The sequence below is a fragment of the Leptonychotes weddellii genome, chromosome 4, assembly GCF_054177405.1.
Source record: "Leptonychotes weddellii isolate Sample4059 chromosome 4, ASM5417740v2, whole genome shotgun sequence".
Classification (NCBI taxonomy): domain Eukaryota; kingdom Metazoa; phylum Chordata; class Mammalia; order Carnivora; family Phocidae; genus Leptonychotes; species Leptonychotes weddellii.
This window is the reverse complement of record NC_138372.1, coordinates 130,748,103-130,770,700: the sequence shown is the minus strand read 5'-3', so window position 1 is coordinate 130,770,700 and position 22,598 is coordinate 130,748,103. Positions and strand designations below refer to the sequence as shown.

Genomic DNA, 22,598 nt, shown 5'->3' with positions numbered 1-22,598 from the left:
AGCTACTTTTTCAAGAAGTATAAGCAAATAGGATGCAGAGGAAGTTTGAGGTTCTTTGAGGTAGAAATCTCTAATCACTTTTATAAATGGAAAAAAGACAAAGTAGAGAGGGGGAGAAAAGTGAAAATGAGACATGCATGATGATACCAGATGGAGCAAGTCTGGAAAAAGTCAGGAAGCAAAACGATGAGGGGCACAGATCACAGGATCATCCTCTAAAAGGACAAATGTATATTCCTCAGACAGGAATGGGCAGAGAGATATAGAGAAAAGGGAGAAAGTCCAAGACAGAGAAAAAGGAAATTTAGTGAGTTTTTGTGAAACTGCCTCAAATTAACTGGAATAATAGGTAAGGTGATATTGCCAGATCTAGCAAATTAAAATACAGGATACCTAGTTAAATGTGAATTTCAGATAAACAAGGAATGATTTTTATTTTTTTTAAATATAGATATGCTCCATGCAATATTTGGAACAAACTTATACAAGAAATAAATGTATCTGTTGTTTGTCAGAAATTGAGATTTGTGCATGGGACATACTTACACTAAAACGTCATTTATCTGAAACACAAATTTAAATGGGGATCCAGTGTTTTATCCAGCAATTCTAAATTCAGGTTATCTGCTGTGAGTAAAAATATTAATCGGTATATCAAATAGACACAGAAGTTTTTTGTTTTTTTCACAAATATGAGTTCCCAAAAATACCTTTTAAAATTAATGTAAAGGAAACCATATTATGTTTATGTTAAAACCTGCTCTACTATTTTTTCCCTAGACCCTGTTATTTTGGGTATTTTTTAATATTTTATTTATTTGTCAGAGAGAGAGTGTGAGCATGAGTGTAGGGAGAGGCAGAGGGAGAAGCTGGCTTCCTGCGAGCAGGGAGCCCGATGTGGGGCTCCATCCCAGGACTCTTGGATCATGACCTGAGCTAAAGGCAAGATGCTTAACTGACTGAGCTACCCAGGTGCCCCTAGACCCTGTTATTTCGATCTAGAGAACTGGGTTGGAAATGCCATGACAGGGCTCAGATCATGTCCTGCCACCAGCCTTTCAGGTGACTGGCCACCACATTATCAATGAAGGGGCTGGAGTAGCAGGGAGATGGGATCTGAATTCCCGTTCTGCCGCTTCTTGGCTGTGTCATCGTTAGCAAGCTTGACTGACAGAAGGACCCAATAAAATAATTTACCTAAAAGGCTAAGCACAAAGGTCGTCACAGACCAAGCAGTTGATAAACACTAGACATTGGTGTAGCAGCAGAAGTAGTAGTGGTTCGCTTTATTCTCAGCATGTGTAAATTGTATATAGTAAATAGTATTGTTAAAACTATTTTCAATAATATTGACAATCAATATTAGGTCAGTTTCAGGCCAGTAAATCAAATATGCTTATTTAAACATTAAAAATATGTTTATAACAAACATAAACAATAGAGTTTCTCCTATAGCTTACATGGTTAATGGAATGTCCTGCGCTAACTCTGAAGCAACAGCGTCACCTAGTGGTTGTCAAGTCAAAAATAAACACTTGGCGCGCCTGGATGGCTCAGTCGTTAAGCGTCTGCCTTCCGCTCAGGTCATGATCCCAGGGTCCTTGAATCGAGCCCCGCATCGGGCTCTCTGTTCAGCGGGAAGCCTGCTTTTCCCTCTCCGACTTCCCCTGCTTGTGTTCCTGCTCTCGCTCTCTCTCTCTGTGAAATAAATAAATAAAATCTTTTAAAAAACAAAAACAAGAATGAACACTTAAGAACACCTAGGTAGGGGCGCCTGGGTGGCTCAGTCGTTAAGCGTCTGCCTTCGGCTTAGGTCATAATCTCAGGGTCCTGGGATCGAGCCCCGCATCGGGCTCCCTGCTCCGCAGGAAGCCTGCTTCTCCTTCTCCCACTCCCCGTGCTTGTGTTCCCTCTCTCGCGCGCTCTCTCTCTGTCAAATAAATAAAATCTTTAAAAAAAAAACAAAACACCTAGGTAAAGACTGTTAAGGGCTTGTATCTGCAAAGAACTTCCCAAATTTATCTCAGTGATGACTACTGATGCTAGTTAATATTTTCTGTAACATGATACATCATTTCTTCTCATTTTGTCTAATTAAAATGATGTGTGCGCTACCATCAAGAGAGTTTTGGGGGCGCCTGGTGGCTCAGTCGTTAAGCGTATGCCTTCCGCTCAGGTCATGATCCTAGGGTCCTGGGATGGAGCCCCACATCGGTCTCCCTGCTCCGCAGGAAGCCTGCTTTTCCCTCTCCCACTCTCCCTGCTTGTGTTCCCTCTCTCTCTGTCAAATAAATTAATAAAATTTAAAAAAAAGAGAGAGAGAGTTTTGGCTATTTGCTGCTTTTACCTACTTCATCTGACAGTCTAATATACTTTGTTAAAGAATTTAACTGCCCAGGATACTTGAATTATGAAATGATTCAAATGGATTTTGGACTTCTCATAGCTTCTTCTAACTCTTACTACCTGAAACCTTGGCAGAAGGGGAAGGAGAAGTGCAGAGAGCTGGAAATTTGAAGCTTGAGGCTTACTCAATTACCAGCTTCAATTTTTCCCCCTTCTATTTAGGTTAGAGGTTTCTCTTTTCTTTCTCATGCAGTCAAGAGGATCTATGCTTTTCTTTGGGAAAAGAAAAGATATGATTTTCCCAAAAGTCAAACTCAGATATAAATAGACTACTGCAAATTTTGTTTCTGTATTAATTGGGACTAATGTCTACTCCAGATATATCCTACCACTTCTGTCCTGAGGGCCTCTCAAAGAGATGAGAGATTTATAGCTCACAAGGTTATACATGTGAGTAAAATGTTTAAAAATAATGAATAGTGTAGGGTTTTTTTTTTTCACTTCCAGAAATGTCAAGAGACATTAAATTAAGAATTCTAAGTAATTTGGTGGGGGGGGTGGATTTTACTCTGACTCTATTTATTCTATTCCTTCTATGAGAATATTACAGAAGTTCCAAACCAAAATCTTAGTGGTTAGGAGATGATTAAGTAAACTTAGCATTTAAATTGGTAATATATCAATTCAAATATGACTTGAGAGTTATTAGTCAATGGCTGTTAGAAATTCTTCCTGTGTTTGTGAGAAATATATATAGTTTGAACATCCATTAGGAACCAGTCCATTTAAAGAACCAATCTTTTTTTAGCCGTATTTTTTTAAATCCCCAGACAATGATTCTCAATCATCAAAATATTTGTGTCTCTCAGGCCTTTCTCAGTCCTTTCTTCCCCCATATTCTGCTTCATCCAGAATCTTTCATAAATATTTCATGGCTGACATTGTTTCACAATGTTCCTAGACTGGTAGGAATTTTGATTTTCTCTTTTTCTCCTGAAAGGAATGAGTAAGGATAGGCACATGGATAATTTATTAGAAAGCGCATGCCAGTGTCTCAAAAGTCCCCCTAAACATGAGGAAGAATATATCTCTTGCAATATTTCCTTCCATCTCCTCTAGTTGCTCCTTCTTCTCTGGAGGCTTATTTTCAGAATGTAGGGACTAAGCCCTTCATGACCAGAGGTAGACAGCTAAGACGACACAATTGTACATTGTAGAAATCCCAGGTACAGAGCCAGACCACTGAATCCTCTTAGGACCTCCAACTCCTGCACACCTGGGAAACCTGCTCACTAATTTATGGTATGTCTGTTTGTGGGGCATGAATGACTGCTCTTAGAAAAGGTAAACTTGAAGTAACAGGTAATACTGCACAGTCCCTTTGAACTCATCCATGTGAGTCAGGTGAGGAAAGGAATGACATGTTGTTCCTTGAGCATAGTGCTTATCGGAATATGTCTGAGAAAACCAAGTAACAGTACAATGATAGCTGGGTCATAATATGTCTATTCATAAAATGGGAAGACTGTTTTCAATCATGATCATTTGCTATCTGAAAAAATACAGAGTTCTCATTCAGGTTTGGCTGTCTTATTAAGAGCATCATACACTTCAAATTTGGTTTCTCAATTCCCTCATTAGAAGTGAGAATGAGCCAGTATTTTATGCAAGTGAAAAATAGGCAAAGATACTTGCCCTTTGCTGCCAAGTCTTTCTGTACCATTTTTGTAAATAATAACAAAGGGGCCACCTAAACTCAATCCATGCAAGGACAATTATATATATGTATATAGATAGATATAGACATAGACGTAGATATGTATCTGCTTTGCTTTAGTAATAACTTAATGTTAAGTAACTACTCTACTTCCTAATCTACTTCTTAAGAAACCTAGAAGAATTTCCTAATACACCAACCAACTATAAAGGCTTTGGGAAGCCACTCTGAAAAATAATGGGTTTAACTCTTTGAGCAAGAATTAAAAAGAAAAGTTTATGCTATGACCAACAGACTTGATTAAAACCAATTAAGTTATAAAGCTAGTAATCTCCAAAATATATTCCTGACCAACATTCCACCCCTAGAGGTGGTCATACTTTGAAGAGCAAGAAAAAAAACAGAAACTGAGACTTTCAGAGAATTGAGAATTACAGTCGTTGAAAAGAATTAAACTAAGTTAAATATGAAAATTAATTCCAGATTCATGGCAAACAAATTAAATCCATTCTTCTTATTGCCTTGGTCTTCTACATCTGCTATCTGATCTATTTGGAATAAGCAAATGTTTCTGAGAACTCAAAGTTGGAATATCATCTTTAAGGGTGTTAGAGAAGAGAAGAGATAAAAGAGGGAAGGACAGTGACAGGGGCTGGAAGGCAATAATTACATTTAAGGGTCTAAAGAATAGCACAAAGAATGGCCTTGTGTAGCAACAAGTAAGTTAAAATGATATGTTATAGGAAGTCTGGCTCTCTGGAAGACTCTATGGGCAAGGCATCGGTATATTTAAAAAAACATTGAACTAAGCAGGAAGCTAAGAGTTTAGGCATTTCCACTGATATACTGAGTGATTTTGGACAAGTTACTTTACATTTTTGGATTTCAGGAACATATTTATTTCAAAAGTGAGATGATATCAGGTTATGTGTCCCTCCCCCACATTATCTGAGAGCAAATCAGCCTACTGCCTTCCACACTGCCTCTGCAGAGACCAACTTTTTTGTTGCTTTTTCTCTTCACATTTCCTCTTCTCCCCTTTTGGGCTTATCCTGCTTTCTATCTTGCAAGAGTCAACCTGATGCATCTTAACTAGGCTGAAAGAAATGATCCTTAGGGTTTCAAAAGGATCCAAAAAACACACAATTTAAATACAATCAGGCAAGACCATGGAGGCATCTTGCAAACCCAAGGCATTCTCCACCAACTTAGAAATATTCCCAATATACTTCAGTTCTAATGAACACTGAGCAGCATTCTTGGCTAGAATTGTCAAACCTTAATTTGTCAGTAATCACCAGCTTCAGAAATGCATAGCCTTTCCTAGAATCACGGGACTAGAAAGATCAACATTCTGTTTAGATTGAGGCTTCATAGGAATATATCATCAGCCTGCTAAACATAGGCAGTGACTGATTCCTTTATACAATACTTCCCATCCCGTGGATGTTCTGTCAACAAACACAAAATAGGCCCATTTACCATGCCTGGCAACATCTTCACTGGTTCTGCCCTCCTACCACCTACACAAGCACTCTGGCACTCTGGTTTCTCCACGTCAAGCCACTGTGCTTTGCTTAGATGTTTCTGAAATTCAGCAAGACATGTTCAACCAGAACTGATTCTGGGACATATGCCCTGGAAAATTTATGAGTACTAAGCTAATGGGAATACCCTTAGCACTATAACAATCATAGTAGAGTGGAAAAGTACTTTTCTAACAGTAAGTAATTCCTTTCGTGAAATGAGAAGTTCGGAATCAGCAGTAAAATACCTGGTGTCTATGACATGAAAGATTCTCTCAGTTTCTCTAAATAACGCTTTTAAAACATAATGTATCATATGATCTCACTGATATGAGGAATTCTTAATCTCAGGAAACAAACTGAGGGTTGCTGGAGTGGGGGTGGGTGGGAGGGATGGGGTGGCTGGGTGATAGACATTGGGGAGGGTATGTGCTATGGTGAGCGCTGTGAATTGTGTAATAAGACTGTTGAATCACAGACCTGTACCTCTGAAACAAATAATACATTATATGTTAAAAAAAAAAAAAAAGAAAGAAGAAGATAGCAGGAAGGGAAAAATGAAGGGGGGCGGGATCAGAGGGGGAGACGAACCATGAGAGACTATGGACTCTGAGAAACAAACTGAGGGTTCTAGAGGGGAGGGGGTTGGAGGGAGGGGTAAGCCTGGTGATGGGTATTAAAGAGGGCACATACTGAATGGAGCACTGGGTGTTACATGCAAACAATGAATCATGGAACACTACATCAAAAACTAATGATGTAATGAATGGTGACTAACATAACATCATAAAAAAAAACATAATGTATCAGAATTCTGGTTCACAATACAAAGCCTTGTATGAACATAAATACACATATCATATTGTGAGTAGATCCACTTGGTTAGATAAATAACCCCTGGAAATGCTTAGATTGAAACAATTTGATTCCATGACTATTTCTATCAGGAAGGCAATACTTTTTTATTGCTGTGTATTTCTAAAATACATCCAGAGGAAAAAAAAATAACTAAGATCAGTTTCTTTTTTCTTAATGAGTAATTCTGTCCTAAAAGGACTTTTCAGTTCAGAAATTTTTATTACAATACACTCTAACAAAATTATATAGAGTAATAGATAAAAATTGCATACACCTAATTCTCTAAAAAAGTGACACAAAGCTCCAGCATGATGACGAGGAAGTTTTTATTAGATCAAAGGAAGACCACAGTAGCAATGCCAGATCCTTCTCTGATCTTGGGTTCCTGCCCAGCAGTGGAAAAGAATCAAAACAAGGAAGACAGACAACACACACACACACACACACTCTTCCCTGTGTCATGTATTACTGGCCTCTTGACTTGAAATCAGGAATCTAACGGCTACCTACTGACTCCATCTTTTTCTTCTCAGTTTTGGGATTTAAAATAATCCACACTAAGCTGCAAATTGGAACACAGCGATTCAAAGTGCCAAAGTCTTAATCCTTGAGAAGAAAATTAAAAAAAAAAAAAAGAAGAAAGAAGAAAAGAATCACAGCCAGAGCCAGATCTTATTAAGTGGTTCCCTTCAAATACTGCTTCTTCTGACTTTTAAGCAGGCTCCTCAGGTGAGCCCTTGGCCCTCTCCTACTAAAAGAGCCTTCTCCACCTGTCCTTGTATCTCTGCTACCTGAGACTGTGATGTGGAAAGAACAGAGCTGTCTACTTATTGGAATCCTATCCAGGGTTAGTCTAAATGAGGAATGAGATTTATAGAACAGCAATAAAAGCATCACCATTTTATTTCCTTGAAAACAAAATCCTCAGATGATACAAAGATATAATTGTTTCATGATCAAAATCCGTGCTTTTGATTGTATTTTTCCTCTCCACCATTCTGGTGGACGGTTCCACCGGTGTCCAGTAAGCATCCTGAATTGATCATGTCTAAAATCAAACTTATTTTTCACCAAATCCAGTCCCTCTACCTGAATCCCTTATCTCGTTACTTGGCATCAACCTTGTCACAGATAACCAAGACAGAAAGCTCAGAGGTATCTGTCTCCACCATCTACTTCATTCTCTGACTTTCAGTCAGTCAGTTCTGTCTCCAAAATAAAGATCTTCTGAATCTCTCACATTTTCCATTTCTACTGCCATTACCTCAATTCCCACTGAGTGTACTCACACAGACTATTACTATAAACTCCCATCTGGTCTTTACCCCACCCCCGTGTTGGCTTTTGCCCCTAATTTCTCTTCCATTCTGCTGTCAACCCTTTCCATCACTCCCCATCCATTCGTATGCAGTACACGTAAAGCATAAGCTTCTCAAAATTCAAGTTTTCCACAACATGGAGTACTAACATTGAACACTTACTGGGTTGCCTGGCTGAGTACTTTCCGTTTGTTAATTCAGTTGATCCTCATAACAACCCCTTGAGAAAGGAACTCTTATTATTCTAGGACTCTGAACAAAGGTTACAGATAGAGGCCCACAGAGGTTAAGAAACTTGCCTACAGTTCCACTGTAGTAGGAGGAGCCTGAGCAAAATGTGCCAGGCAGCCGGCAGGAAGCCGTATTCCAATCGGAGGGAACTGCTCATAAAAGGCCCAACGTCGAAGCAGCATAGACGTTCCACTTCAGGGCACTGAAAGGAAGATGACTGGAGAGGAGTAAACTTGAGAACAGAATAGTGAGAGGTAAGACCAGGGAAGAGGTAGGGAAGGCTAAAGCAGAAAGTGCCTACGAGGCATAGTAAGGAGTTGCTACTTCATCTAGAACTTAGCTGGCAGCCACTGGATGTTTCCAAGCATGGTTTGGTTCTTAGCAGATCATTCATAATAGACAGAAACTGGAAAAAAGCCCAAGGTGAGGAATGAGTGAACAAACAGTACTAAACTTATATTATGGGATACTATTCAGCAATAAAAAGGGACAAACTCATGAAATACATACACAACATGGATGGATCTCAAAACAATCACGCTGAGTGAGAAAAGTCTCATGGAAATTGTACGACTCCTTTTATATACGCTAAATCTATGGTGGGAAAAAATCAGAACAATGGTTCCTCTGGGGGTTGAGGCACGAATTTACTAAAAAATAGGGTTGCTAGATAAAATACAGGATTCTCAGTTAAATTTGAATTTCAAATAAACAACAAAGTCTTTTTTAGTATAAGTATGTCCTATGCACTATTTGAGACATTATTAAAATAAAAATGTGCTCGTTGTAATTAAGAAAACAATCCCATTTACAGTTGTACCAAAAATAATAAAATACCTGGAAATAAACTTAGCCAAGGAAGTGAAAGACCTGTACTACAAAAACTATAAAACATTGATGAAATACACTGAAGATGACACAGACAAATGGAAAGAAGAGTCCATGTTCATGGATTGGGAGAACAAATATTGTTAATATGGCCTTACTACCTAAAGCAACCTACAGATTTAATGCAATCCCTATCAAAATACCAACAATGTCTTTCAAAACAGAACTAGAACAAATCCTAAAATTTGTACGGCATCACAAAAGACCCCAAATAGCCAAAGCAATCTTAAAAAAGAAGAACAAAACTGGAGGACTCTCAATCCCAGATCTCAAGATATCCTACAAAGCTGTAGCAAGTAAAACAGTATGGTACCTGCACAAAAATAGATGCATAGATCAATGGAACATAATAGAGAGCCCATAAAAAAACCCACGATATGGTCAATTAATCTGTGACAAGGGAGGCAAGAATGTATAATGAGAAAAAAGATAATCTCTTTAACAAATGGTGTTGGGAAAACTAGACAGCTAATTGTTTTAAAAAATTAAACTGGACCACTTTCTTACACTATACACAAAAATAAACTCAAAAATGGATTGAAGACCTATATGTGAGACCTGAAACTACAAAATTCCTAGAAGAAAACATAGGCAATAATCTCTTTGACATCAGTCATAGAAACACTTTTCCAGATATGTCTCCTTTGGTAAGGGAAACAAAAATAAAATTGAACTATTGACAGTACACCAAAATCAAAAGATTTTGCAGTGAAGGAAACCATCAACAAAACAAAAAGACAACACAGCGAATGAGAGAAGATATTTTTAAATGATATATCCAATAAGGGGTAATATCCAAAATCTATAAAGAATTTATACAACTCAAGACCAAAAAAACACAAATAATCCAATTAAAAATGAGCAAAAGACATAAACAGTTATTTTTCCAAAGAAGACATACAGATGGTCAAGAGACACATGAAAAGATGCTCAACATCACTAATCATTGGGAAAATGTAAATCAAAACCATAATGAGATATCACCTCACTCCTGTCAGAATGGCTAAAATTAAAAACACAACAAACAACAAACATGCGTTGGCGAGGATGTGGAGAAAAGGAACCTTCACGCACTGTTGGTAGGAATGCAAACTGGTGCAGCCTCTGTGGAAGACAGTATGGGGGTTCCTCAAGAAGTTAAAAATAGAACTACCTTATGATCCAGTAATTCTATTACCTGGGTATTTACTCAAAGAAAACAAAGACACAATTCAAAAAGGTATATGTACCTCTACATTTATAGCAGCATTATTTACAATAGCCAAAATAGAGAAGCAACCCAAGTGTCCATCGATAGATGAATGGATAAAGAAGATGTAGTGTACACACACACACACAGTGGAATATTAGCCATAAAAAAGAATGAAATCTTCCCATTTGCAACAACATGGATGGATCTACAGGGCATAATGTTAAGTGAAATAAGTCAATCAGAGAAAGACAAATACTATATTATTTCAATCATGGGTGGAATTTAAGAAACAAAATAAACAAAGAAAAAAAGAGACAAACAAAAAAACAGACTCTTAAATATAGAGAACAAACTAGTGGTTGCCAGAGGAGAGGTGGGTAGGGGCATGGGTGAAATAGGTGATGGGGATTAAGAGTACAGTTACCATGATAAGCACTGCATAATATATAATTGTTGAATCACTATATTGTATACCTGAAACTAATATAACACTGCATGTTAATTAGACTGGAATTAAAGAAATCAATAAAAATTTAAAATAAATAAAAATGTATTCTGATATGTCATTTGCAAATATCTTCTCCCATTCTGTCGGTTGTCTTTTGGTTTTGTTGACTGTTTCCTTTGCTGTGCAAAAGCTTTTTATCTTGATGAAATCCCAATAGTTCATTTTTGCCCTTGTTTCCCTTGCCTTTAGCGATGTTAAATTAAAAAAAAAAAAATGTAAAAAAAAAAGTATTCATTGTTTTGCTGAAATTCAGATTTAACTGGGTGTCTTGTATTTTTATTTGTGGAATCTGGCGACCCTACAGGAGAGAATTTTCTGGGGTGGTGGTAATACTGAATATCTCAATAAAGGTATATAAATGCATTCGCCAAAGTCATGTAACTTTGTGCATGAAAACACATGCATGTAAATTATACCTCAGGGAAAAAAAAGAAACAAGTATTGAACTCTAATTAGTTACATGCACACTGAAATATTAGAAGAAAAATACGCTGATGTCTCCAACTTCAAATTACATGAGAAAAAAAATGGTAAAATGGATTTATGCCTGAAGAGAGGGATGAATAGATATGTAATAAAAGGAAATATAGTAAAATGTGAATTGTAGAATCTAGGTGACGGGCATATGAATGTTCACTGTAAAATTCTCCCAACTTTTCTGTATGTTTGAGAATTTTTATAATAAAATGTTAAGGGGAAAAGCCCTGCCCAGCTCTCATGGATTTACATTAGAGTGGAATGAGACAGACAATAAAGAAAATTGGTAAGTCAATTATGGAGTGAAATAGAAAGTGACGACGCATAGGGGAAGCTGAAGGTAAGGGGTTTAGTTATGCTGGGGTCAAACTCACAATTAAATACGCGGCCAGGAAGTACTCCCTGCAGGATGGGAGGGGATGTTGTTGTGTTCAGAACAGACTGAACCTCTGTAAGACCTTATCTATTCCTAGCTTTAAAGAGTGTCTTCCCAATTGAAGGTATCAAGAAAAATGTGTTGGATGAGCAATTATAAACATAAAATGGAAGACTTCCGATGGAACATGGATATTTTAGTCTCCTAAGTACTTTTTTTTTAAGCCAATATTACTTACTTGATGAGACATTTGAAGTGGTAAGCTTTAAAACCTTTTAAATGCCCTTCTTTTCTTCTATTTGGAAAGATAAAATAAAATTAAATGCAACCCCTGATTTACATGAGAAAGAAATTAAAGTTTAATTCAATTGATTGGAAGCTTTTTCTAATTTTACCAGGAGAGTGGTGGCTATTTATGATCCATTTCCCCTGCATCCAGCTCCCCCATCCTCCAAAACACTCCTTTTTCCTCTCTCCAAATTGTTATCAACTATTTAAGGGAATAAAAGGCAGATTTCCCGTAAAATGGCCCTTGTGAACATCCTGCCCCACACAGCCCCGGCCCCATGCTGTCTGCCTGCAAGCTGCAATTCAGGCTCGTCCTCACCTTGAGTCTGCAGTGATGCTGATGAGCCCCACCTCTCTTTGTGAGGCCCAGACAACAGCCCTTGGTATGTCTGATCTTTCACTCCCCTTGGGCGGTCTGACTTGACAACATTATAAATCCTTTGTTTTCTCTGCCTACCTTCTAAAGCATCCTCCCTCTTTCAGCTCTTGTAGCTCACTCATCCACCACCAGCCCAGGTGTTTACTAATGCTGTTGCCCTATTAGCCATCCTCACTCACTCCAACCCTGTATGCAGAAACAAGGCATGCATCCTGCCTTCTACCTCAGGTGAATGCTCTGCCCCTTAGGATACCCACTCTAGCAGGATGAGGGTTATTTAAAAGTCCCCTCATCAATCCTGGGGTGTCACAGCTGGTCTAGGTGTCTCAAAGTCCCTTCTGAACTGCAGGTCAGGAGACTCCACGTGATTCAGAGTCCTGTGGCCTGCAGAAAGCTCCCCAAGTTCCAGGACTGGGTTTGCAGATTAAACTGCCTGGGAACTTTCTTGGCACCAAGAAGCAAACCATTCTTTTTAACAAGTGCAACTGACTTCCAGCTATTTATTTTCTCACAGCTACAGTGTGGGAAACAACCTAGACAATAAGGAACATGCAAAGAGGTATTTTATGGAGAAATACCAACGAGAGTTCCAATGGTTATTTTAGAGTTTTTAGAAGCTTTATCAGGCAAAAAAACCCTAAATCTCCCTTCATCTAAAACTTTCTCAGTGGGGCACCTGGATGGCTCAGTCGCCTAAGCCTCTGCCTTCAGCTCAGGTCATGGTCCTGGGGTCCGGGAATCGAGGCTTGCATCGGGCTCTCTGCTCAGCGGGGTGTCTGCTTGTTCCTCTCCCTCTGCCCCTCACCCCTGCTCATGCGCTCTCTCTCTGCTCTCTCTCAAATAAATAAATAAAATCTTAAAAAAAAAAGAATATCCACCTTTAAAAAAATAATAAAAATAAAACTTTATCAGTAATCACCACTAATAAACATTAACATAAAGAAACGTTTTTTTTTTAACCAAGAAGGTTAAAAAAAAGGCAAATATCACAAATATCATTAATGGCTTATTGCTTTGATTATACAAAAATAGTATCAGTACTTAACTAGATTTATTGATTCTTTGCCCACAGGAACAGGATTCAACAAGCACCATTCTGAACAGTTGTTGGAAATATTGAGTAATTAATACTGTGAGAAAAATCCACATTGGATTGTGTAGACAAAGGGGATCCACAAATACAAATAACCAGAGATTATGCTTGAATTATTCATAGTAACTAGACACATAAAGAAATTCACTAATAGAATAGGAATAGAATAGAATAGGAATAGAATAGACTGGGAAGAAATTAGTAACTAGGGACAAATAGAATTCATTAATAACCCTAAAATAATATATATATTCTTCTGTTTGAAACTACTTCCCAATAGCTGATGATATGAGTTTATGAAAAACAGTAAAAGAGACTTAATTTCTCTTTCCTTACGCTCCTATATCCTTCTGAGGCAAATGTGAGTAAGCCAAAAAAATTACAGAGAGCACCCACAAAAGAGGCAAAAAAGGGAAAAAAATGAATCCAAATAATCCATAAAAAGTCAATGTTTCAGCTGCTTCAACTTCACCTGAATAAATAGAGGGTGGTTGTAATTGTTAGGAGTAAAAATATTTTGCAGTGTTTCAGAATCTAATAGTGTCTCAGATGGATTACAGATTGGCAAGAAGAGACCACAAACTTACATGCACATACACACTCACATATGTAGGAAATAAGATTAACTAAATTTCTGATTTAATTAACCAATGATTCAGAACATGGGGTGGCCCCACAGGGTAGAAGCAGGTGCATCCTTCCCCAGTCTGGTTGCCATGGTGACATTTGATACATGACCATGCATCCAATAACACTAAATTTTCTGACATCAGAGTCATGATTTTTCTTTAGCACACCATTAGTTATTTGGCACTTTTAGCATCATCCTGAACTTTCTGCCTTTCAAACACTCAACTGATTCTGATTCATTATATTCTATCTGTAGAGCTCATGTCCTCACTTGCTTCAGATCTCTGATCAAGTATTACCTTATCAGACCCAGACCACCCTCTATAAAAAGTATTCCCATCATTCTCTATCTCCCGAATCTTATTTTACTTCTCTTCAAAGTTTATATATCACCATATTGTCTATTTTTCCTCGTTTGCCTCCCCTGCCTCATTAGAATATAAGCTTCCTGAGAGCAGGGGCCCTGCCAGTTTGTTCTGCTATATTCCTAGGACAAAAACACAGTGCCTGGTAGATAGTAGTGCCACAATAAATATGTGTTTACTACACGGGAAGAAAACAATTTGTGAAAAAGAACAATTTGGGGGTCCTGGGAGGCTCAGTCGGTTAAGCATCTGCCTTCAGCTCAGGTCATGATCCCGGGGTCCTGAGATCGAGCCCCATGTCGGGCTCCCTGTTCAGCCGAGAGTCTGCTTCTCCCTCTGCCCCTCCCCCTGCACGTGTGCTCTCTCTTGTGTTATCTCTCAAATAAACTTTAAAAAAAAAAAGAAGAAGAAGAGAGTCAGTCCTATTTTAGAAATGTTGAAGTGGGGGAGCTTGGAAACATGAGCTACAGCTAAAGAGACTGGGGAGCTACCCACCCAGGTGTGATAAATGAAACTGGTGGGAGTAGATGAGTTCCTTCAGGTAAAGAAAAAGTGTTAAGAGAAGAAAATGGTACTGAACAGAGAGTCTCATAGAACCCTTGGTTTTGAAAGAAGCTATAGAAGAGAATTCAGTTAGGGCGCCTGGGTGGCTCAGTCGTTAAGCATCTGCCTTCGGCTCAGGTCATGATCCCAGGGTCCTGGGATCGAGTCCCACATCGGACTCCCTGCTCAGCAGGAAGCCTGCTTCTCCCTCTCCCACTCCCCCTGCTTGTGTTCCTGCTCTCACTGTCTCTCTCTCTGTCAAATAAATAAATAAAATCTTTTAAAAAAATAAAAAATAAAAAAAGAAGAGAATTCAGTTTAAAGTATGGGGAAGAGGCACCAAAGAAATAAAGAGTGAACCTAAGGCATATGGTTCCAAGAGGCAGAAAACAGTCAACTGAGCTCTGAGCTCAAACTTGCAGGGAAGACCCGCCAGATGAGGAGCAGGTGGATTGGTAGGAAGTCACTGATGACCTCCAAAATATCAGTTTTGGAAAAGGGGGCAGAAACCGGGTCTCAGGACCATGAGATAGAAGTAGATGAGGTGAAAAAGTATAGAGTTAACATTCTCTTTTCATGTCACCTGAGGTTCAAGGGTACTTAAAATATTTGTTGAACAAATGAGTACATAGATGAATAAATGGATACAATGTTCTCCCCAGAACTAGAATGGCACATAAACTGTGGCTGAGGTCAAGAGATTAAAATGGTAAACAAAACACTCTTGAATAGCACATGTTGCATAAAAATATTTCCCTAATCAAAATCAATTTTCCGAGTGGTTTTCCCTCAATAAGCATACATGGTTTATTCCTGTGACTCATTTTTAATGAGCTCCTATGACTTTCATTTGTACTTTGTTTTTTATTTTTGTTTAAAATGCATTCTTGATTAATGGAGCCTTTAGAAATTTTCTTGAGGCCTCATCTCTGTCTCAGTGGGGTCTGACTCCTGTATTCTTTGGGACTTACGGCCTTTCAGCTGTGCTCCATTGATTTAGCTTTCCAGGTATGCTAGAGGCAAGTTTGATACATAAAGGAGTATATCCTGAAGTGAACTAACAAAAGGTAACATAAATAATAAAATAAACGGAAAATGAGAATCCACTCAGCTTTCCACCAGAAGTACTGACAAATAGTTATGTGAAGAAACATATTTCTAGTGGGGTTTAAACATAAAATTATGATTAAATTTCTTGCTTTTCTGAACCTAGAGCAAATTTCTCCTCATCAGTACCTCTGGTTCTCAAATGAGAGCATGGCTCGAAATCACCTGGAAAATCTGTTAAAACACAGACTGCTGAGCCATACTCCCCCAGTTTCTGATGTAGTAGGTTTGGGGTAAGGCCAGATAATCTGTACTTTGAACAAGTTCGCAAGTGATGTGGCTGCTGGACAGAACCACACATACAAAGACCACTGGTCTATGCGACCTATATCATAAATTTTCATAACTTCTCTCTCTACTTTTCTGTTGTCCTTCAGAGAAAATGAGTCAAATTCTCATTTCAGCGCTACTGCCCTGGCTTCCGTAAGTTTCTCTTGTGAAAAACAAAAATAAAGAAAGAACAAAACTTTAAAAGTAGAAACAAAGTGATGTTAGGAGTAAACAAGCCTGAGTTTCCAGGCTTCTACTCAGCTTTAAGTGGAATAAAGGTTTTATCTTAGTCAGTAAGACGTTAGTGCCTCTTAAAAAATAAGAGCTCAGCTGAAATCATACAAATGTGATACAACTGTCTCGCACTAAAAGGTAATTCTCTTTCACTTGCAAAACATGCATAAAATAAATACTTGTCCCCATCAAAGTCTCTTAATACTTATCCAGAAAAGGAGGGTGGTGGTCATAAAATGACAGGAAAAAATAACACTCACTTGCCACACAGATCTTTATTTTTCCATTTTTTATTTTGTTTTTAAGTCAAAGAACAGCACACCTAGAGTCTAAACAAGCTAAAGGTAGGTTATAGTGCTTAAATTGGGATCTTTACAAGTAAATTATTTTTCTTCCTTTGCTTAATGTACCGGGAAAGGGAAGAGACACAGCACGGTATCATAAGTAGGGCATAATCTGACTCTGTGTGCAGAGCTGATGGGGCAAGTCATGTGAGGCTCTAAGTGAGCTGCTCACCAGCTCTACGCTTGAGCAATTCCAAAGAGGTTAGGGCCACGCTGATTAAAACATTTGTAAGAACAAATTAATATTCGAAGAGGTACCAGCTGTAGATTTCTGCTTATCTTCCAGTTCTAAAAGGTAAAGATTAAAAATAAAATTAAAGCAGTACTCAATAAATATTTTTGAATAAAATAAACATTAACTTTCTCCGAGATTTCACAACATTAATTTCTAAAGGGCACACTACTCTATTTATGCTTGATTTGCTCTTTTCCCACACACAAATTAACTAGCTAAGAAAGGCATATTCAAAACTATTAACTAGCTAAGAGAACAAATTAACTAGCTAAGAAAGGCATATTCAAAACTAAACAAAGGGGTACCTGAGTGGTTCAGTCAGTTGAGTATCCGACTGTTGGTTTCAGTTCAGGTCATGATCTCAGGGTCCTGAGATCCAGCTCCACGTCGTTGGGCTCAGTGCAGAGTCTGCTTGAGAGTCTCTCTCTCCCTTTCCCTCTCTGTCCCTCCTCCCGTTCTCTCTCTCCCTAAAATAAATAAATCTTTTTTTTTAAAGATTTTTATTTATTTATTTGTCAGAGAGAGAGAAAGAGAGAGAGCATAAGCAGGGGGAGCAGCAGAGGGAGAGGGAGAAGCAGGCTCCTCACTGAGCTAGGAGCCGGATGCAGGACTCAATCCCAGGACCCTGGGATCATGACCTGAGCCGAAGGCAGACGCTTAACAACTGAGCCACCCAGGCATCCCAAAAATAAATAAATCTTTAAAAAAATAAACAAAATTCAAATGATAAAGGATTATCTATGCTTTTATCCAAATATATTATTATACTGTCTAGCCATAATGTGTTTAGGATGAAGATAAAAAACAATACAGAATCCACACAAACCTGATTTCTGTCCTACAGGGATGTTAAATTGATCAATCAGCAGACATTTATTGAATTCCCCAATGAATATCTTGGTTTGGCCCATCCAGCATCCATTTCCCATGGAAATTAATATTCTCTGCTCAGTATGCATAATGTTCATTAAGACTGGCTGGATTTCAGACAATTTGCCCAATACATGACTTAAGTTTTTGTACTTCAAATCTCTGTTTTTCATTCTCAATACACAAAATAGGCAGTCAAAAACCCTGTTAGCCAACTTAGTATACATGTCTTCACCACTAATGCTGGAAATAATGGCAACTTCAAAAGCTTACCATCTGTATGCTTTATAAACAACTTCTGAAGTCAACATAGCTCTCAAAGAATCCAAAACAGTCACACAACTAGTAGTTTAACTCATTGACAATGCTACTTACTTTTATCATGGACTCACTGGGCTGTCATCATCACAAATCACAGTGAGAGATTTCATTACTGTTTGGTCCACTCTTCCACAAATGAACTGTGAGGGCCCATTTAAACGTTCAAACACCAAGGCACAGTTATTAATCCATCCTTGAGAGAGTAATAGCCTTTCAACCTTGGTGGGGAAGTCAAAGTCATATGTCACATCACCTTCTCATCTACCTCCAACCATGACTATGAAGTACTCAGAGGATACATGGCACTATCTGATGATAAAATATTTGGGATTAAGGTGGAAAATGGTACAGAATCTCTATAAATCTGACTTTATTCCTAAAAGGAAGTTCAGTTGATCAATCAGCAAACATTTACTGAAATCTCCAATCAGCATCTTGTTTTTGCCTGTCCAGCATCTATTTCCCATTCTGCTGGCACAAAAGCAGATGTTTCCCTTTTGGGAAACATCCCTTCACTGATTTCAGTGTTTATGTTATGGAAGAGAGAGGATAACTGATTCCACTCCCTGGCTTAAAACTTAGCCATATAACTCAAAACCGGCACATAACCCAAGACAGTCCAATAATGAACATCAGCCCTAGGGCTTTCCCTGGATCTACTAAGAGAAGGAAGCTCTACCTCTATTGACAGAGGGCGTAGTGTAGGGTGCAATGAGTGCAAAACCAAACAAAGGAAAGCAGAGACAATACACATAGAAGGACAGATTCCTGATGATAAATTTGGGTTACCTGACTGAGCATGACTAAGTATTCAGCCAGACCCATTCCTAGACCTTCTTTATTACTCGTCATTAGTTAGTTAGTTAGTGCATAAGTTGGGTTTCTTTAACTTGCAACCAAAAGTTCTAAAAAATTATAAGCAACCTAAACTTGAACCACATTAAAGCAAAGTACCAAGGATACAAAGATATATAACAATCTCTGCCTCAAAGAATCTTTTCAGTATCTAGTTGGAAAGCTAATACATAAACACAAAAAATAACTAGAAACATAAGGCTCAACACCATGATAGGTTCTATATTATTCAGAGAAGGGAGACACCACCATAGGCTGCACATTAAGCAAAATTTCATGGTATAAGAAAATGGTGAGCTGGGTTTTGAAGGATGACTAGGTTGTGACTGCCTGGAAAGGACACGAAAGGACATCCAAAAACAGTGAGCTGTGAGAGCAGAAGTTCAGCAATGTGCATACTGTATTGGGGAAACAATACAATATAAACAATAAACAGACCATAAAATGTTGAATCATGGACTATCAACAATAAGTGAATACATTAGTCCAGGCGTAACAATTCATAAAGTTCTCCAATGATATACAAATTATGTACAGTATTTTAAATCTATATGAGATCATAGTGATCAACTGGATTATAGTGGCTAAGTGTTGAAATTGTGCTCAAAAGCTAAATGTGTTTTTTCCCCTTTGCATATGGGTCCAACCAGCTACCCCTGCTTACTACCGTAGCACATTTCATCCACAACTAAGGGCTATCAAAATAAACCATGCTAATACACTTCACTTAGTGTTATTTAAGAAACTAGAACAAAGAATAGAGCCATCAACTAAGATGAGGTTATAGAAAGACAAACATAAACCAAGGAAACAAGTGGGGCCATACAGTTAATCTGATTTGCTTTGTCCAGTTTCTCCATGAGGTAAAAAGTTTACAGTAGAAACTATTAAAAGACATTTTCTATTTCCACTGTGGTTTTAGCCATTTCCCTTGTGTCAGTAAGAAACTATATGGGCAAGGTTCGCATTGGCTCTTGTTGCAGGCAGGAATGCAAAGGGTCTGTATCCCTCTTTCCCCTTCTTGGGGGTATCAAAGTTTAGTTAATTAAAATAAAATGTTTTGTTTCAGTTTTGTACTGAATATGAATCTTTGTTTATAATTATTCTATAACTTAATAATTACTATTTCTGATATCTCTCAGTACTCTGAATTGTTTGCTGGAAATTTTACTAAGAAAAATGAACTCGGGGCGCCTGGGTGGCTCAGTTGGTTAAGTGACTGCCTTCGGCTCAGGTCATGATCCTGGAGTCCCGGGATCGAGTCCCGCATCAGGCTCCCTGCTCGGCAGGGAGTCTGCTTCTCCCTCTGACCCTCCTCCGTCTCATGCTCTCTGTCTCTCATTCTCTCTGTCTCAAATAAATAAATAAAATCTTTAAAAAAAAAAAATGAACTCAACATAATTCCTTGGGAACATACTTTTCCATCTAGAGTCACTGGATGCAGTAATGTGTTTTCATAAAGAAAAAAAAAAAGTCTCAAATACCTGACCTGTTGATATCCATTTAAATTTCTATGCCCATTTGTGGCATCATCACAATGGTTTCTACCAGTACACCTGTCCATTTGACATGAGCATGTTACAAAACAATAACGACACACCCTCTTATAGAGGACCTCTCTTCATAAGCCTCAATTAACATAACTTCAAGATTCTGTGGAAGATAATTACTGGTTTGCTTGTTGTTTACAGATAGAAATTGAAACATCTGAAAGCTCCTTTTTGTCAAGCTGAAGATAGAAAAGGAAAAGGAATTGGTCTATAATTAGGCATGCTTTTATTCTGAAGTATCTTTGTAGCAAAAGGCTTTAATATGTGAAAATATACTACAGTCTAATTTTTCACCCTTTACTATTTATAGTGAAATGCATTATTTCCTAAAGCAAATGGAATATATGATTACATCCTCTCCCTATTTTAGGAAAAAGTAGTTTTGCCCTTTCCCTTTAAGTTTAAAAACATGTATTTACTAAGTTTTATATTTTTTGAATGGTGGAATTGAGAGTTTTTTTTAAAATTCAACACATGCCTTATCAGTGACAATGACTGTCATCTTTTAAACTGAGAAATAAAAAGTTATCAAAATATATATTAATATCATAGTAAAAGTAAAGCTTTGAGTAAGGTTTCAGTATTACATGAAGCATAAAGCATAAGAAAAAAGAATAAGATCGTTTCCTGTTTTCTTTGGAAAAGTATCATAGTAGGCAGAGCAAAGATGTTCATGTCCTAATCCCTGGAACCTGTGAATATGTATGTTACCTTACATAGCAGAAGGGACTTTACAGGTGTGATTAATATAAGGACCTTCAGAGGTCCATAATTATTCTGTATTATCTAGGTGGACTCAATTTCATTACAGGGATTGTTAAAAGTGGAAGAAGGAGGCAGAAGAGTAGATCCAAGTGATGTGATGTGAGAAGGACCAGATCTGCCAATGTTGGCTTTGAGGACGGAGGAAGGGGCCATGAGCCAAGGAATGTCAGTGGCCTCTAAAAGCTGGAAAGAACAAGAAAATGGATCCTCCCCTGGAGCCCCCAGAAAGCAATGGAGCCCTGCTGACACCTTGATTTTAGCTCAGTGAGACTCATGTTGGACTTCTGACCTACCAAACTGGAACATAATAAATTTTCATTAAGATACCAAGTTTATGGCAATTTGTTACATCAGCAATGGGACACTAATACCAGTATCATGTTCCAAATTAGCAGGACCATGAAAAGCATGACTATGACAGCCCCTCGGACACTCTGAAGCTAGAAGAGGCTTTGCTCTAATCCCTTCATTGCCCAGATGAGGAAATTAGTCCAGATACAGTGAGAATGAAGGTGGTTTACCTTAAGTCTCAGGGTTCAAGCTAGAGACAGAACTAGACTCTAAGTTCACTAAACTCTTACTCAGTGTTAGTCAGAGTATTCCTCCCACCTTCTTTCACCAAAGTAGGATTTTGACTGTGGTTTAATAACAATGTGCAGAGCTCTCTGAAAGAATGAACAGTTGTTGGAAAGTGCACATATTTTCAGATAATGTACAGAAGTACACTGCTTTGCTGTTCTGATCTATCTCCAACTGGCCAAACATATTCACTTGAATTATCCACACAGCACTTGAAACTCAGTATGTCTGAGATAAAAGTTGGGGTCTTGCCTCCCAGATCAGCTCCCTCTGGAGTTTTCTGGTTTTTCTCCTTCACACCCTTCTGCAGTTTCCCTTACCCAATCAGGTTCCATCAACCTTCCTCCTCCCATGAAGGTTCCTTTCCTTGCATTTTCTAATGCTACACCTTACACCCACACTAGACAACCACTAATAGGTCTCTTTTCTTCAGCTTCTCTTCTCTTCAACCTCCAGTTAATCCTGCACAGTACTGCTAAATGATTCCTTCTAAAATACAACTTTCTTTATATCAGTGGCTTGTCCCCACACATTCAGTAGGACTCCATTTCCAAATGGGATCAAGTTCAAACTCCTTATTCTGTCCTTTGACAGGTTCATAGAATTTGACCTCATTTTTTTTTATAATGTCTCCTCCTCTCATTCCATGAACCAACTTAATTCATTGCCCTATGAACAAGATCCATTCTCCTCCATATCATTCTCTTCTAAAATATCCGCTCTGCTTCCTTC

The 22,598-nt window shown here is 38.1% G+C and overlaps 1 protein-coding gene across 1 annotated transcript in view; it reads right to left on the bottom strand.

Moving 5' to 3' along the window:
* Positions 1-16,641: 16,641 nt before the first annotated feature.
* Positions 16,642-22,598, bottom strand: part of LRRC69 (leucine rich repeat containing 69) — a 71,832-nt gene continuing 65,875 nt past the window's right edge. Inside the window, exon 8 of the mRNA XM_081817129.1 lies at positions 16,642-16,979. Coding sequence (XP_081673255.1) covers positions 16,869-16,979 — 111 coding nt within the window. The 3' untranslated portion in view covers positions 16,642-16,868. The remainder of the gene's footprint in view (positions 16,980-22,598) is intronic.